The sequence below is a fragment of the Sarcophilus harrisii genome, chromosome 4 (genome assembly GCF_902635505.1).
Source record: "Sarcophilus harrisii chromosome 4, mSarHar1.11, whole genome shotgun sequence".
In the NCBI taxonomy this organism is placed as follows: Eukaryota; Metazoa; Chordata; class Mammalia; order Dasyuromorphia; family Dasyuridae; genus Sarcophilus; species Sarcophilus harrisii.
Window position 1 is genome coordinate 438,244,081 of NC_045429.1, and position 17,819 is coordinate 438,261,899.

Consider the following 17,819-nt stretch of genomic DNA (forward strand, 5'->3'; position numbering starts at 1 on the left):
ATGTTTCTTCATTTGATCATTATAACCCTTCTACAGGGAGGCAGTGCAGAAAAGGGGGTAAGATGGGACCCTTACTCTAGAGTTGGACCTTAGAGGCTTTCTGGCTCATCCCCCTTGATTTAACAAAAAAGGAGAAGACACAGAAGCTTCATCAGGACCCACATGGGTCAAAATGCAAGAGGAGGAAGGGCTCCTATGTATGGGCTCAATTCTCCTCTGAGGTTTAAGAGTGGAGGGTTTGGACCCACTTCCTGCGCCACTCCCTCCCTGCAGATACTAGTGTCTCTACCCTCTTAGGCTAACTTATCTCATAGGTACTTCTTGGTGGGCCAGTTGACTCCCCTGTCAGAAAATAAGCTCCACGAAGGCAAAGATTTCGCCATTTTTTTGTATCTCTGGTACTTAGCACAATTCCTGGCACACAGTGAGTGCTTAGTTAATGCTTGTTGACTGATGGAACCAGCAAGACCCTGATGACAGGAATCTCAGGAAGGGGGTAGAAGAACACGTTAAGCTCTGAAGGGGTAATTGGTGTCGGGTCTCTTCTAGGTGGCAGCAGCGACCTTCCCAGAGCAGCCCAAGGCCAGGCTCTGCCTCCCAGCCATCCCTCAGAGAGTGGGACCAGCCTCAGCAGCGAGGCTGGGGGAGTGCACAGTGGCCCAGAGAGTGGCCCGGGAGACCGGCAGGGGGACGCTTCCGACAGCGACACTCACAAGGCTCCCAGTAAGTGGAAAGTGTTTCTCTCCCCTTTGGAGCATCTCCCTGACCCAGCTCAGGGTCCTCACCTCCTCTTCTCTCTTTATATAAAGGGCCTTCTCAGAAGCTGAGCTTTCCCACCAACTCTTCCTCAGAGTCCACTGCTTCCCAACAGAGAATTTCCCATCATCCCCGAAATCCATGTTGATCCAGCCTCAAACAGGCGGGGAAGGAATGGGGCACTCACAACCTGCCCCAGCCTCTCTTTCCAGCCTTGTCATCCACTCTCTCCTTCCCACATTCTGCAGCCAAAATGGCCTTCCCTCTGTTCTCCATGCTCAGCACGCCAGCTGCCATAACTGCGCCATTACACTGGCTGTGTGCCCATGCTAGGAATATGCTCTGCCTCCCAGAATGCACTCTACCTCTCAGAAAGCGCTCTACCTGCCAGAATCCCTCCATGCCTTAAAGGCACGGCTCAAGCTTCACCGTCAACATGAAGCTTTTCCTGATCCCCTGCAGCCACAGTCGGACCCACCCTAATTTGAGTCTAATAGATCGATGTCATTTTGGTCCTCTCCGAGAACAAAGGACAGCAACCAACCAACCAGCTGCTAGTGCCCTCCCTTCCAACCCCCTCTATTTAACCACATTGTATTTGTCTGCATTTTGTTCTCCTCGTACAGGGTGTCCCAACAGCCTTAATGCTGTTTTAAGGTTAAATCATATTTAAGACTGTTGGGAGGCCCTAAATTTATTCCTTATCTACTTTTGTTGTTATGGAGTCATTTCAGTCTGGTCTAACTGTGACTCCATCTGGGGTTTTCTTGGGAAAGCTTTGCCATTGTCTTCTTTAATTCATTTGACAAATGAGAAGCTGAGGCAATTTGCACTCAGGTAATTTGCCCAGGATCACACAGCCAGTAAGTGTCTGAGGCTGGACTTGAACCCATAAAGATGAGTCTTTCTGGTTCCAAGTCCAGTGAACTATTCACTGTCTCTAAGTTCTCTGAGAGTAGAAAATATTTATAACCCTAGTTCCCAGTACGGTGGATCATAGTAGGTGCTTAATAAATGCTTGTTGATTAGTCTGATTGATCTGATTGTAGGTTAAAAGTAGGCGTCATCTTACTTAGGAGTCATCATTTTTAAATCTTTCATTTTACATGGAATGGAAAAAGCATTTATTAGACACTTACTGTATGCCAGGTATTGTGCTAAGTTCTGGGATAACATCCCCCCCCCCCAAATTACTACTTTCAAGGGTTTTATATTCTACCTGGGGGAAACAACAACAACAACAAAAAGAGTCTTGCTTAAGCTTTAATTCACGGGCTGTAATTAATTACAGAAAGTCCAGGCATCTCGCTTTAATCAGCCAAGCAATCAAAAGTAAACTTAGTGTGAATAAATCCTTAACAAATTTGAAAGGATAGGGGTGAGGGGTCCATTGGATAAAGATAGAAGATGCTGCAAAGAAAAAGAAAAAAGTCAGATGGATCCTCTTAGGCTAACGTATAAAAATCATAAGCTAGCCTAGTAGGGAGGACTTTTCTAAGCCCCTGATGGTGCTGTGGAGGACATTGGGATAGTAGGAGACAATACGTCCAGCTAGAAGTTGAAAGAAGCGGGAAAGGAGTGTCCAGAGGCTTAGAACCTGATGAACATGAAAAGATCAGAATATTTGGAGGCCCCATTCAGCAGAGCTGGGACTGAGAGGCAGAGGACAAATGAGACCCCTCCCCAAGGAAAGGCAGCTTTACAGGAAGAGACCCTTCAAGGAAGAGAGAAGTCGGGCTTTACAAAGGCTCCAATTCTTACAGACAAGCAAGTAATTAACGGAAACCCTGTAACTCTACAGTGGGAAAAAAAGGGCTCCCAGTGACTGAGCCATAAGTCTGTCAGCCCTTTGCCATCCACGTCTTTGTGCTTCTCCAAGTTTGAGCTCACTCTCCACAGAGAGCTTGGGAAAGAAGCATCCCTCCAGGTTTGGGGGGAATTCTTTTGTGGCAACTGTCCTTGCTACACTTAATATCTTTATGAAGCTAATTAAGTATTATTGTTGGCTACCTGATAACAATTAAAAATTATTGATGACTAATCAGCAATTGCCATATTAGTTACTAATTAGCCACTGATAATATTTAATTGTTGATAATTATTGATCTATGCTTCATATGGAGCTTTACGAATTACAGCATACTGCCCATATGTTATCTTATTTTATCCTCACAAAAAAATGAGAGCTAACATTTATAGAACACTTATTCTGTGCTGGGTACTAGACTAAGCACTTTATAATTATCATCTCATTTGGTCCCCATGATGGAAGGTAGGTGCCATTTTTATTCCCATTTTAAATTGCAGTCCTATAATTGAAAGGGATAAGGAACCTTAGGATCTATTAGTCCTTTCCTTTTATTTGGATTATAAGAAGCATTTATCAAATGCCTACTGTATGTACCCCCAATATTTTTCTTTTTATGTGGAATATTAGAAACATCAACCAAATGCCTACTGTATGCACCCCAATACCTTCCTTTTGTGAGGAATATTAAAAACATCTATCAAATGCCTACTATATGCACCCCAATACCTTCCTCTTATGAGGAATATAAGAAGTTATCAAAATCTTACTGTATTACCCCAATATCTTCCTTTTATGTGTAATATAAGAAGCACTTACCAAATGCTTACTATGTGTACCCCAATACCTTTCCTTTTGTGTGGAATAGAAGAAGCATTTATCAAATACCTATACTATACAATTCCAAAACCTGCTTCCAGTGTTACCTCTAAAAGCCTGAGGGGACAATATTCATTGACCACTAAGGACCCAGCTGGCCAGTACTGGGAGGAAAGGGACTGAGAGCCTCCAGCAAAATTGTCACCTCCAAGAGCAGGGTCCCTGAGGCCAGAAAAGAGGAAAGAATGGGGATCAGCAGAGGTCCGAAGTAGAGAGGATGAGAGTAGAGGGACCTCCTGTCAGTGGCTTCATTTTATTAAATGCATTTATTAAACTCCTACTATATTCCAGGTTCTGTGCTAAGCACTAGGGATGCAAAAGAAGGCCAGAGACAACCCTTGATCCCAATGCTTAGCACAGTGCCTTGTACACAAGTGCAATTAATTAATATTAAATTAAAATTAATGTTTGCAATTAACTAATTGATCATAGGATCATAAATTTAGAATTAGGAGATATCTCAGAATTCATCCAGTCCAACCCTTTGATTACAGATGGGAAAGTTGACGCCCAGAAAGATTACATTTACTTAAGAGGAATACAACAGGAACCAACTGGAGGGATCAGGAAAGGTTTCCCATAGGAGGAAGAGGTGAGAAGGCAGTGCACTCCAGGCATGGGATACAGCCAGAGTAAAGCAAGGAGATGGGAAATGAGGTGCAGAATCTAAGAGAATGGCAAGTCATGGTAGCATAGATTTAGAAGCAGAAAGTGTCATGGTGGCCATCTCTAGTCCAACAGCTTCATTTTACAAGTGAGAAATTGAGGCCCAGAGAAGATAGGTGACTTTCCCCCTGTCCCACAAGTAACAGTAGGATGTGGTTGGACAGGACTAGAACCCTAACCCAAAGATCATGGAACCATCTCAAAAGTTGGCCACCTTGACTGGCTGGGAGGATACTATTAACTGGTGACTGTCTGGGCTCCTGTTGTCATTGATGTCAAAGATCTGAAAATTCAAGGGGAGCTCCTGTTTCCTTGGCATTTCCCAAGGGACCCTTTTCCCTGCAGGCAGGTTTGTAAAGCAGTCGTAGCCCTGAAGGTCTGACAACAGAAACCCTTCTATCCAAAGGCCATTTTTTCTCTTTTCTTATTGAAGACGAGAGAGGGAGGGAGGGAGAGAGGGAGAGAGGGAGAGAGGGAGAGAGAGAGAGAGAGAAACACACACACACAGAGAAACAGATACACAGAGACAGAGGCAGAGAGAGACAGAAACAGAGACAGACAGAGTTAGACAAAGAGACAAAGAGAGGCAGGAGTCAAAGAGAGACAGAGACAGAGATATAGAAACAGACAGAGAGACACACAGAAGACAGAGGCAGAGAGAGATATAGACAGAGACACAGAAACAAAGAGAGTCAGAGGGAAATTGAGATGCAGAAACAGAGACAGAGACTCCATCTTCAGAAACAAGGAACTCTGCTTGCCTTCATAGAACTCTTCCCAAGCTCTGACAGGTTCATTTCTGTAGCAGGAGCCGGTGCAGGAGATGGGTACTTCTAAGAACAATTCTGTTCCCATTCTGGCATGTGGGGTGCAGCCCAACCCTGGGGGCATCCAGGATAGTCAGTGTGGCAGGGTCCTTGCTCACAGAATCTAAAGCCAGAAGGCATGACCTCAAAGGCTGCGTAGACCAACCCTGTAGGTTGCCAGGGCTGGAAGGCAGCTCTGAGACCATCAAGTCCAACCCACTTCATTTTACAGATGAAGAAACTGAGCAGGGGAAGTTTCTTGCCCAGGCTGACCAAGCTAACTGATGAAACCTGAAGCAGGAGCAGAAAAGCAAGACTTTCTGAGCCTGAGTGGGGCCCCCAGCCCGCTATCCCATTCTGCCCCAATCCAACTCCCCTCATTCTGCAGATGAGCTGGCTGGGACTGAGCAGCAAAACCAGATTTTGAATTCGGGTTCAGGAAGGGCACTTTCTGCCTCCTGCCACCGGCCAGGGGACAGGATTAATGTTGGAGTTTTTTTTCCTATTGACTTTTTCATGGTCTTTTTCTTGTTCCCAAAGGCAAGAGGCACACCTGGATGAGTCCCCGTTGCTGATGCAGGCAAAGGAACCCGTCTTGGCTTTTGTCACAGGCTCACACAAACTGGACTTTCCTGTGGAATACACACAAACACACACACACACACACACACACACACACACACACACACACACACACACTCACACTCACATACTGTTCCAGACCCTGGGAACTTTTTGTTTACCAAGCTTCCTTGAGGATTCGCTCTGAGCTGGAACAGGATCAGCCTTTCCTGCAGCCCCCACAGACCCTGGTGGTCCTTTTATAACAGTAACTGGGCCATTCCTGTACTCAGTTCAGAGAGCTACTGCCCACTCCCGGGGAAAGTGAGCCGATTTCAAGGATGGATGGCTCGAAGAGGAGAGCGACAGCCGCCCTTGGCCTCCTCCTCTTTCCTCCTGGACACTGGGACCTGGATCACCCTTTGTCTGAAGGGCTCCCAGCCAGATGTTGATGCTGGATCTCCAGGGGTGGGGGATTAATAGGAACGGGGTAAAGCTAGTGTTCTGCCTTCATCACCCTTCTGTCTCTACCCCACTTGGGAAGGGAGCACTGCCTGAAGATTCTGTCTCTTTCTATTCTTTTTTATTCAGTTCTCCTATTTCTACCCCTGAATGAGCCCTCAAAGTCGCTGCCCAGAATGGAGAGACTTTCAAACTAACAGTGGGGGGATCTACCCACTGGTTTTGGAGGGGGGCCAAGGGCAACACCTGCCTCTTTAGGGTAAGGAAAACATATCTGAGCGCTAGTGATGAAGTTAATGAACTTGGGCCAAAGAATGAGCGGAGAGTCCAGGTGAGACTTAGATTCACAGACAGAGACAAAGAGATACATAAATAGAGAAACCCAGAGAGAGACTCGGAGGCAGAGGGAGAAATTCTTTAAGAGGCTGCTCTCCCCCACCCCTTCTCCCTGCTCCAGGCTGTCTCCCCCACTCCTCCTCTCCCCTGCCAGAGGCTGCTCTCCCCCACTCCTCCTCTCCCCTGCTCTCTGGGCCACCATTGAGAGCTCTCTCTGAAGCTCCCTCCCCATCCTTGGTCAGCCTGATTAAAATTCCTCAGCTCCCCTTTCCTGCCTCGGGTTTCCTGATTAGTCTCACTTCAGCCAGAGTCAAAGACAACCATTGGGTGTCTGACAGCGCTCAGGAATGAATAGCAGAGATTTCTCCTCCTCAGTAGCCAGTTTGGGGCTTATTCTCTTGCCAAGACACGTGGGTCCCAGAAGCCATCGGTTCATTTTCTTCAGAAGCTTCAGCTTGGCATGGAAAATACCAGATTCACAGGGGCTGGCAGACTCTTTTGGAAAAATCCACCCCAACGAGACGCCTTTGGGGGTGGGTGGTTTGTGTTTTTCCCCTTCTTTGTTTGAATTAATGTCAGTTCGTTGTCTGTTTCCTCTCGTCCCCTCTGATTTCCCCGGGTTCGAGGCTTGCCACCCTAGCTACGGACTGGTCTCAGGGGACCTGAGCTCTCCTCTTGTTGGAACAATAGATCTGGGGACAGAAACCTGCTGTTTCCCTGTGACGAGGTATCTTTCAAGAAGAAAACAATAAAAAAAATAGAATTTGCATCAGGCCACTTGGTGTCTCTCTAAAAGGAGAAAGTTGATTTCCCCGAGTTGCAAGACAGATGTGGCAGCTGCTGCTGGATGCCCTGGGCTTGAATCAAGGCTGCCCCATCTTTTCTGTGTCCTGGACTCTTGGGCAGACAGACTGGGGAGCCTATGGGCTCTTTCTTAGAATCATATTTTTAAATGTGTAAAATGGGACTATAGATTCAACTCTATTAAATTGTGGTCACCAAAATATTTTTAAAAACAAGATCACCCGCCCCTGTTTTCAGAGCATACGCCTCCCTGTTTATAGAGCATAGGATCTCAGATTTTGAGTACCAGAAACCTGAGGAGACTCATTCTGTAGACAAGGAAGCTGAAGCCCAGAAAGTTTCAATAAATTGATCACACAGACTGCGTCAGAATTGGAACTCGGTTCCTCTGAGTGCAGATTCAGCTTGGAATTAATCAGGGTTTACACTCCGTTGATGTAGCCATAGAATCATAGACTTAGAGCTGGCAGAGGCTGTTGGGTCCAGCACACTCATTAAATAGATGAACAAACTGAGGCTCAGAGGGAAAGGGATTCGTCCGGGTTCACTCACCTAGTAAATGACTGAGTTGGGATTTGAACCCAGGATTTCCGGATCCAGCATTCTATGCACTATACCGCCTAAAAGGGTAATGAGCCTGCCAGATTCTCATCTCACTAGTCTCTTGGTTACTGGACCTTCATCTTCACACCAAGGGCGACTAGGGGGCGCCATAGTGCAGAGTGCAGAGCCCGAAGTTAGGAGAATTCATCTTCTGGGAAACGTCTTCAGATCCAATCTCAGACACTTACTAGCTGTGTGACCTTGGACACGTCACTTTACCCTCTTTGCCTCAGTTTCCTCATCTGTCAAATGGACTGGAGAAGGAAATGGCCAAGCACTCCAGTATTTTTGCCAGGAAAACCTCAGATGAGGTCATGAAGAATCAGACATGACTGAAACGACTGAACAACCATAAACTGGGTGTCAGGTCCTGTGCTAAGACATACAAACACAAGAAGAAAGCGAGTCCCCATCCCTCGAGGAGCTTAAAGTCTCAATGAGACAAAACGGAGCAGAAAAAGGGGATGTAAGTGCTTGAACATGAGGGCACATAGTATGGCATCCATGCATCCATGTGGAGAATAAGGGTTGGGCAGCTTAGGACCCTCCAGAGGGAAGAAGGGGCCAGCACAGCAGAGGGATGATCCAGGCTGAGAAGGCACCAGGTGCTGAGAGAAATTTCAGTGCGAAGCCACAGCTGAGGCATGATTATGAAATCTAGAAAATTAGCGGAGGCAGGAGGGGGTGATTAATCAAAATTAGTCCAGAAGCAAATAAGATCGAGAGCTCAGGTTTGGTCAGACCTTCAGAACTAACCAGTCTCTCCAGTAATGTTCTCCAGTAAGGGCTCACGGGTCTCTTCCTGTGAAAAGATCCCAAACGGATTCCAAAAATGAGCTTGACAAGATAGTTTCGATCTGATGAGGTGGTTTTTATTAGAGATAAATGCAAGGTTCTCCACGTGGAGAGGAAAAATCTCCTGGCTAAGCACAAGATGGGGGAGATGATAATAATAGTAAGTCCATTGAAACCGATGTGAATGAGATCATTCCATCCCCCTGTGAATGGTCTGCAAAACATGGGACACAAAAGAATAAGATGATTGCAAAATAGCAGACTCTTCGGGGGCTGTTTCTACCTGAACTCCAAGGATGGAAAGAATGAAATGCTACAGAGCACCAATCGGAATGGAAGGTTTGTGAAATGCTTGGGAGACAATATGTCATTGGGTGTTGAGATGTGGCTAACTGATAATTTGTGTGTGGGGGGGAGGATTTGGGGGGTTGGTAGATGTGAGCTCCACGTGAGGCAATAGTGTTACATCCTCCACCCCACCCTTACCAAGCAAACATTAACGTGATTTTAAACTGTATTAATAGATAACAAGGACAAGGGAAAGGATCCTGCTGTGCTCTACCTTGGACAGCTCCCTATGGACTTAGGCATTGGGGTACCTTATTTTAAGAAATACTTTGATACGTGGCAGCAGAGAAGGGCTGAGATTGGGGTGGTGAACCATGCGCCATGAGCATGAGTTACAGGAAATGGAAAAGAAAAAAAACTGGAAATGGGCAAATCAGAATTGATTGTTAAATTTTCAGTGTAAGCATTTACGCATCAGAAAGATGGTGAATATATGAATCAGGGTTTGTTTTTTTATTCTGTTGGTTATCTATGCTTAAGAAAGTGATGGAGAAAAATGTTAATAACACAGAATAAGCTAAAAAGTGTGTCAGAATGCTAGAGATTAGTATAGCCCCTGCAGAAGGATGACTTGAAAATTTGGGAGCCTTATTAAGGGCATTATTTTGAAATTTTTTTAAAATAGATTTAATATGTTTAATATGTTTAAATAAAAGTTTATCTAAAAATTTTAAACATCTTTTCTTTAAAGTATCAGATAATATGTAAAACAGAGAGCCACTTGTTAAACATTTTACCAGCATGCCCCTGCTTAAGAGAGACCATAACAAATGGTTTCAAGTATGTCATATGAAGGGCAGAATTAATGGGTGGAAATGGTACTAGAGAGAACCAGCATTCAAATCCCACACTTATTAACTGTGTTCATGAGTAAGTCCCTTAGCCTCCCCAGGCACCAGGGTTTTCTTCTGTAAAATGAAGGGATTTGTGGGATGTTGGTTCTGCAGCTAGAAAAGACCTTCAAAGCCATTTAGCCCAAACTTCTCTTTTGCAGAGAAGAAAACACACCGATGATGGTTGTAACTTGCTCACAAGTCACAAGCCTACTAAGAAACTAGGATTTGACATCAGATTCAGAGGCTATTAGGGACTTCAGAGCCATCTATTCAGACCCTCCACACACAATTTATACACAAAGTAATTGACCAAATAGATGAAGTGACCAGCCCCGGGCCACATAGGGAATGTCAGAGGTGAGATTTGAACCCAAGTCCTCCACTCCAATGCCAGTGCTCTTTCCATTAGACCACAATGCCTCCTCCTAGTTGGCCTCTAAAGCCCTTTCTATCTCTGTCTAGTATTTCAGATCCAGGTTACAGGGAGTCAGTTCTTGACTCAATTTGGGAAAAATTTCCTAGCAGTTGAGGCTATCTGATGAGGGAAGAGGCTTCCTCTAAAGGGAATGAGCTCCCCATCTCTGACAATACTCAGGTAGAGACTGGACAATCACCTGTTGGAATCCTCCCTCCTGTTGGAAGTGAATTTGATGACTCTTGAGGTCTCTTCCAAGCCCAAGCCTCTCATTACGCTGACCTCCTTGCCAAATGTGAACTCCTGCATCCCTCCTCCCCCCCCCCTCCTTATCTTCTCTCTTTTCCAAAGCATTTATGATGAACACATTTTCAGCAGCGTACTCCTTTTATCACCAGTTTATCCACCAATGAAAACTTGTTATTTTTCCCAATTTACAAAACACATTCGCAAGTCTGGGTTCTTTCTTTGAATTTCAAGGTCCCCAGACTTGTCTATTATCTGAGAGATAGCTTTTGACTCTTCTCCATTAATTGCCTTCTAGTCTTTCCTTAAGGTCAAGTTGCTTTAGGGCTGAGCAAATGGGCTTGTTTATTTAAAGGAGGCTGTCAAGGCCTAACAGCCGAGCTTCTTCCTTCTCCTCCTCCTTTTCCTCCCACTTGGCTTTGTCTGGCTCCAACAAAACCAAGACCTTGTGAGCTGTGCAAGACAGGAGGGAGCTGTGCTCAGATTAAGGGCTCAGATGAATGAAGACATCTTCCTGGGAGCCTGAGCAGCAATGGCGCACCACCCATGGTGGGGAGATAGTGGCCGGTGGTTCGCGATCTCTGGGCTGCAGCAGGCCTAAAGCTGAGGAAGGGGAAAGCCCACCAAGTGCCCACACTGAGTCTGGCACCAGTATGGTGAGCCCCGGGAGAGGGAGAGGGATGCCTGTGTTTGCTTTGACATCAGTTCTCCCTATCTTGCCCGGGCTAGAAGGGCAGAGAGGGTCAACATTGCTCAGGACTGGGGTATCCTTGCTCTTCCAGCCTGCACAAGATGGAGTTTATCTCAAAGCAACAACAGTGTTAGATGTCCCATGTCCACCTGATGGAGAGAGATCCTTTCCCTGATGTCATCCCTCCTCCAAACATCCCTATGCCCATCAAGACCCTTCCATCCTCCTGATGGCCCACAGTCATGACCTTGAATGGGATCTGGATGCTGCCATTTTCCTCAGCTCATATTTCCAGTCAGTCCTTATAAGAAAGCTTTAGGATTGTATTTGTCTCTGATACTTACTAGTTTGGGGAGAGTCACTTATTTTTTTCTGAATCTCCATTTTCTCATCTGCCAAATGGGGATCCTTCCATTTTTTGTTTTTTTTTTGTTTTTTTTTTTTAATAATTCCATTTTCAACAGTATCTCCCAGGATTACCATGGGAAAGCATTTTTAAAAATCTAATAGAAATCTGAGTAATCAGTATTGTCATTATCATTGTCCTTCCTCCTCAGCAACCACACCAGTTCTGGCTTGGACACTCAGTGGTCTCCTTGTCTTCCCTCTTTCCTCCATTTCCAATCCATCCTTCATGTAGCTGCCAAAATAACCTTCTGAGGGCACAGATCCCACAGTGTAACTAAATAAAATAAATATAAACCCTTGGAGCTTCTCTCTCGCCTCTAGGACAAAATACAAACATTTCAGTCCAACATTTATGTCATTCCGAGGCTGGCCCTCACAGGCCAGCCTGACCTCACATCATGCCCCAAATACTAGCTGTGGCCTGGCACAGAGGAGGAGGGATTGGTCTCAAAGCTGGGAAGACAGAGTTCTAGCCTCATGTCTGACCCAGACTAGCTGTGCAACCCTGAGGGCGACACTCGAGCTCTCTCTGCTTTCTGAAACTCTAAGATAGCAGTTTACAGAGGAGGATCTGCACTGGTACCCATATTTTCTTCATCGGGAAGTTCCCTATAGCTAGGAATGGCAGGTCCTAGTCCCTTTGGCAATCCTCCAGATGCTCCATGGGCCTCCCAAGATGGACTGGCAGCTTTTGCCCCTAACTCTACATTGCATCTCCTGTCTCCTTGCTTTCATGAAAGCTGGGACTGTGTGTCCTGGAAAGCCTTCCCTGCTCAGAGCCACCTGGGAGCTCTTCACTTTTTTCCAGGTTCAGTTCAGGAGCCATTTCCTGTAAATAATCTTCCCCGATTCTCCATGATTAATTTGACTTTCTATCTTTTCTTCTTTCTTTTTTCCTTCCTCTTTTCTTTCCTTTCTTCCTTCTTCCCTCCTCCCTCTCCATTTCCCTCTTACCCTCTCTTCTTTCTTCTTTCTTTCTCTTTCATTCTTTGCCTCTTGCTGTTTCTCTCTCTCCTCCTTCTCCCTTTGTCTGCCCTGTCTCTGTCTCTTCCTATCTTTGTATCTCAGTCTCTTTCTCCCTTTCTCTGTCTCTGTGTGTGTGTCTGTCTCTCTCGGTGTTTGTCTGTCTCTGCCTGTGTGTTTCTATCTTGTTTCTCTGTCTGTCCCCTTGTATTTACTTACTGGTTTGCATATTGAAAACTCTTCTGTGTCATGGTAGTCTAGATTTAGAACATACCTTCAAAACCATCTAGTTAAAATGAAAAATGTCTGTAAAATGAAGATTTTACAGACAAGAAAACGAGGGCCAGAGACGGAAAGTGACTTATCCCAGATGGAATTTAAGCCCTGCTCATAGCATCATAGCACTGACAATGAGAGCTGAAGGGAGCCTCAGCACTTGCCTTTCTAACCAATCCTCTCTTTTTACAGTTGAGGAAATTGAGGTTCATTAGAAGGAAGATAGGGGATCAATCCTTGAAGTCTCTTTGTTTTGAGGAGGAGGGTTATGAGGCAATTGGGGTCCAGTTACTTGCCCAGGGTCAGACAGCTAAAAAGTGTTAAGTGTCTGAGGTCGGATTTGAACTCAGATCCTCCGGACTCCAGGCTCGGTGCTCTATCCACTGCACCACCTAGCTGCTCCCCAGTCCTTGAAGTCTGACCCCAAGTCCACCCTTCTTGCCTCTGCATTACATTGCCTTTTCTAAAAAATAAGGATTGATGGGCAAGAACCATCCTGTTGGTTTTCTTTGCATCCCAGTGCCCAGACCATGCCCACTCGTTTCCACCAATAGTTCTATGATTTCACTGAGATAGGCATTCCCTTCAACAGTACAGGTCGCAACCCATTGGTGCCTTTCCATTCCATGTGACTACTGTCGACACCCTCCAAATGCTCCATGGGATGGTCTGCCTGATGTACTCTAAGTCTCTTGGGAAGGTAGGAGACTGGCAGACATTTTCCCATGATCCATATGATCCATATAAAGAAGGTCTAATCATGGCAGGCCCTTGTCACTTTTATTTCTGTACCAGCACCCAACACAGCGCCTGCCAATTAGGGGGCTCACTAGGTGCTTGCTGCTGGAGCTTTTGATTGATTCACCCCTTATTCACTGATTTTGTGGCTACCCATAAAAATACAGAAGAAATCAGGATGATTTTATTGGTAAGAGAACTCCCAGATGAGAAAACTTCCTCTAGCAATACCATTAGCAGCTTCTTTGCAAGAGTCTTGGAGCTGCATGAAGCATTTTTGTTCTTTCTTTGTTTCTTGTTCGTCTTTCGTTCTTCAAGAGGATCATGACATCAAGGAGGTAATACCACGACAATCAAATGAATTAGATGGAAGCAAGGGAGGGCTTTGCACAGGCACAAGCTCCATGTTCTCCTCCAGAGCCACTTGGGTCCAGTGACATGGTATGAATCAGGACGCTGGCCCTGGATGCAGAGATAAGGAGGCAAAGGGAGAGGGAATAGATAAGGACACTGCGTCTAGGAAGCACCTTGCAGGTGAGAACCATTTCTGATAACAAGCTCCTGGATGTCTTGAAAAGCTTTGGCTTTTTTAAACTAAGGTATTTCCCAGGTCTCCATTTGCCTGAGGTAACACCCATTAGTGATTAAAGCTAAGGAAGAAATGACTCAAAAGATAAGCAAGTGAGGGATGGGCGGGAGATCTACTGGTGGCCAATTGAGCATCAGAATGATTTGGGATATCTTGGAGTTTATAGATCAAATTTCTTTTTAAAGGACCATGACTTAAACCTAAATAAAGCATTGAGAAGCTGAGCATTGACTTGCCCAGAGTTGCATCACAATGTGTCAGAGATGGGGCTTGAACCCAGGTCTTCCTGGCTCTGAAGCTGGTTTTCCATCCCTTCTGCTGCCTCTCAGGGCACACAGACTGTTCTTCCCCACCTTTGCATCTGAGGCCCTGAAAACGGGGTCTTGCGCATAGATGGTGCTTAATAAATGCCTGCAAAATTCAACTGGATCTGGATCATTAGACTGGCAGATCCCCAGTATCCTTGGATAAAATAAAAACTTAAGTGTGGGACAGCGGCCCCTGACCCAAAATAATTCAAATAGCTGTTTCTCAGAGCCAGAGCAGAAAGCAATTGATTCAATTTCTGCAGAAAAAGGGCATCGCCTCCATTGGCTTAGTCTAATGGAGACAAAGGACAAGCAACAGAATAGTTTTTTTATGTCCTAAAACTTTATTACATCATGGGTCCCAGCTGTCCCTAACTTACTCATCTTCAGGGTACAAGAATAGGAGAACTATAGATTACAAAGTGGTTTATGAGAGATTAAGCAAGGATACAAGCAAGGAGGGGCTTCCTGGAACTGTAGCCCCAAACTATGGCAGGGGTTAATCCATCCCATAACCATAACCCATAAACCATCTCTTTGTGATCATAAAACCAGGAAATTCCCCTTTTCACCAATCGCCAGTATTTTATTCTTTCCAATCACGTGGAAAGACAATTTTTAGTAATCATTTTAAACAAAATTTTGAGTTCCAAATTTTCTCCTTTCTCCTTTTCCTCCCACCTCCCCATGATGGTGAGCAATTTGATATAGGTTATATATGTGCAATCATGTAAAACCTATTTCTATATTATTAGTCATGTTGTGAAAGAAGAAACAGTTCAACAAACCCTTTTTTAAAGGATTGTTGGAAACAACCCAGGCTTTGCCCCCAGTAGGTACTTAATGAGTGGAATTCAATTTGGGATCTGAAGCCATTGCTCCTTCCCTGGGCAGTGTGAACTGTACAGAATCAAAGTGGAGCTTGAACTTTGAGAGAAGGAAACCTGCTCCTCCATCAGCCCACCACCCCCTTCCACATCTCAACACTCCAGCAATTGTCTTTATCTTCCCACGAGCTCCGTCTTGCAGCTCCTCTCCCTTTTTTAATCAGGCTGCTGTCAGTCTGTCTCATTCCCCATCCCTCTCCTCTCCCCAGCACCCAGTGCAGCTCATCACTGGGAATGATGAAAAAAATTCAAATAGGAGCCTTTAAAAGAACCCTCCCTTTAGGAAATGTGTGATGGATAAGCTATTGGACCTGGACTCCAAAGACACACTGAAATTCCAATCTACTATTTTGACTGTGTGACTTTAAACAAGTCATTTTGTCAGATTGTAGATTTAGAATTGGAAGAAGACTCATTTTTACAGATAAAAAACTGAGGAATAGACGATGTGTCTGAGGCTTTACAGGTGGTAAAGAAATATAGTGAGATTTGAATCCAGGTCCTCCAGGATCAAATTCAGGATCCCCCCTTTAAGATTTCACTTTCTTCATCTGGGAAATGAAGAGTTGGACTAAGTCATCTCTAAGGTACCTGACACTTCCCAGTCCTTTAATCTAATGATTTGGGATTGACAATTAGAGGGCCCCTGCCATCTCGTACCCAGCACCTGTCAGTTTTATGAAAACACGCTATAGTTCCATGAACTTGTAGTCAGGAAAGACCTGAATTTGAATCCTGTCTTTTACTGTAGCTATGGGGCCATGGCAAGGCATTAGCTTCTCTTGACCTCAGTTTCCTTATCTGTAAAATGAGGAAATAATGTCAATAAGCCATAATTCAACAGATGATTATGTGTTATAATGCCTGTTAAGACAGATATACATTTGAGGCAGCTGGCGGCGTAGAGAATAGAGCCCTGTATCGGAAGTCGTAAGTTCAAATTCTACTTCAGACATTTACTACCTTGTGATCCTGGGCAAATCCCTTAATCTCTCTCAGTTTCGACGTCCTCATCTCTAAAATGGAGCTAGTAACAGCACCTACCTCCTCCAGCAGTTGTGAGGACCAAAAGAATTAATATTTGTACAGAACTCTGAAAACCTTAAAGTGTTATATAAATATTAGCTCTTATTATTATCATATGAATGTAAGCTATTATTAGGGATAGAGCTTGCACCAGGGATTTCATTGATACAGACAACTCCCAGATGAGGAATCTTCTCCTGCCATTGCAGTCTGGCACCTTCGCAGCAATTGATGCCTTAGAGAATTGCCTCAACTGGGAGCTGAGAAACAGACTGACTTTCCCAAGGTCATACAGTCAGTAGATATCAGAAGCAGGAACTGAACCCAGATCTTTTTTATGTCTGCTCTCTATTTGCTAGGCCAGATAGTGGTCACTTGTTGGGGGGGGGGGGGAGAAAGAGAGAAAAGAAGGAGCAAAGAGAAGGAGAAAGAAGAGGAAGGAGAAGGAGGAAGAGGGAGAAGGAGGAGGAGAAGCGGAGGAGGAAGAGGAGAAAGGAAAAAGGATGAGGAGGAGGATGACAAGGAGGAGGAAGAGGAGGAAGAGAAGAAGAAGGGAAGGAAGGAAGGAAAGAAGGAAGGAAAGAAGGAAGGAAGAAAGAAAGAAAGAAAGAAAGAAAGAAAGAAAGAAAGAAAGAAAGAAAGAAAGAAAGAAAGAAAAAGAAAGGAAGGGAGGCAGGGAGGGAGGGAGGGAGGAAGGAAGGAAGAAAGGGAGGAAGAGCAGAAGAGGAAAGAGATGAAAGGTGATTAAGGTACCTAATTCTATGTCCTATTCACTAGTTAAAAAGCAGAGTATGGAGAAAGCTTTGGACTAGGAGTCAGGAGGTCAGATTTCTTGCCCCCAGAACTGGACAGGTGCCCCGACTAGCTCTTTGCCTCAGTTTGATCATCCATGCTGACTTTTTTTCCTCTCTAAAAAATACTATTTCTCATATGGGATGGTTTTCAGAGAGGGTTAAGGTTAAAGGGATATCGTAGTGATTAACAAATAAAAGTCATCAATAAAGATAATTTTAATGAAAAATAAAAGGGTAAACTTGACCCAAATTGTGACCCATAAGAAGAGTGAAAGATGGGACTTGCCTGGGAACTATTATCCTAACATTACATGTGCAGAGAACAATACTTCTGCCTTTATTTGAAAGATCTTATTTATTGTGTCATTTTCTCCAGAATGAGCCTAGATTGCAGTGAACCATCCCCATTCTCTCATTCAGTCCAAGAGACATATATGTGAAATAGTTGGCTGAAAGAGGATCATAGCCCGATGGAGAAAACTGAGACAGTGTAGCACCCGGCTCTGGAGTTAGGAATTGAATATAGATCTTAACTCTGTGACTGGATACCCAAATAACCTTGAATAAATCACTTAACTTCTCCAGAGCTCAGTTTCCTCATATGTAAAATGGGTGAATTGGCTTCTGATGTTCTTTCTAGCTCCATATCTGAGATCCCACAATCCCATAAGCCATTAATTCTCCCTGAGTCTTAGTTTTCCCCAAAAGAGGGTTAGATTCAAAACCTTTTCAGCTCCAGGTCCCTTCTAGCAAAGCCATGACCTTGACTATCAACTATTCAACTCAAGAAGGTTAAGAGCAGTGAGGGATGGAGGAAAC

General features: G+C 44.7%; 1 protein-coding gene across 2 annotated transcripts in view; it reads left to right on the forward strand.

The window, feature by feature from the left end:
• Positions 1-7,040, forward strand: part of RPH3AL (rabphilin 3A like (without C2 domains)) — a 163,495-nt gene extending 156,455 nt beyond the window's left edge. For both annotated transcript variants that reach the window (XM_012549845.3, XM_012549847.3), the window contains 2 exons: positions 550-723; positions 5,455-7,040. In XM_012549845.3, the coding sequence (XP_012405299.1) occupies positions 550-723; positions 5,455-5,489 (209 nt within the window). In that variant the 3' untranslated portion in view covers positions 5,490-7,040. The remainder of the gene's footprint in view (positions 1-549; positions 724-5,454) is intronic.
• Positions 7,041-17,819: the final 10,779 nt, after the last annotated feature.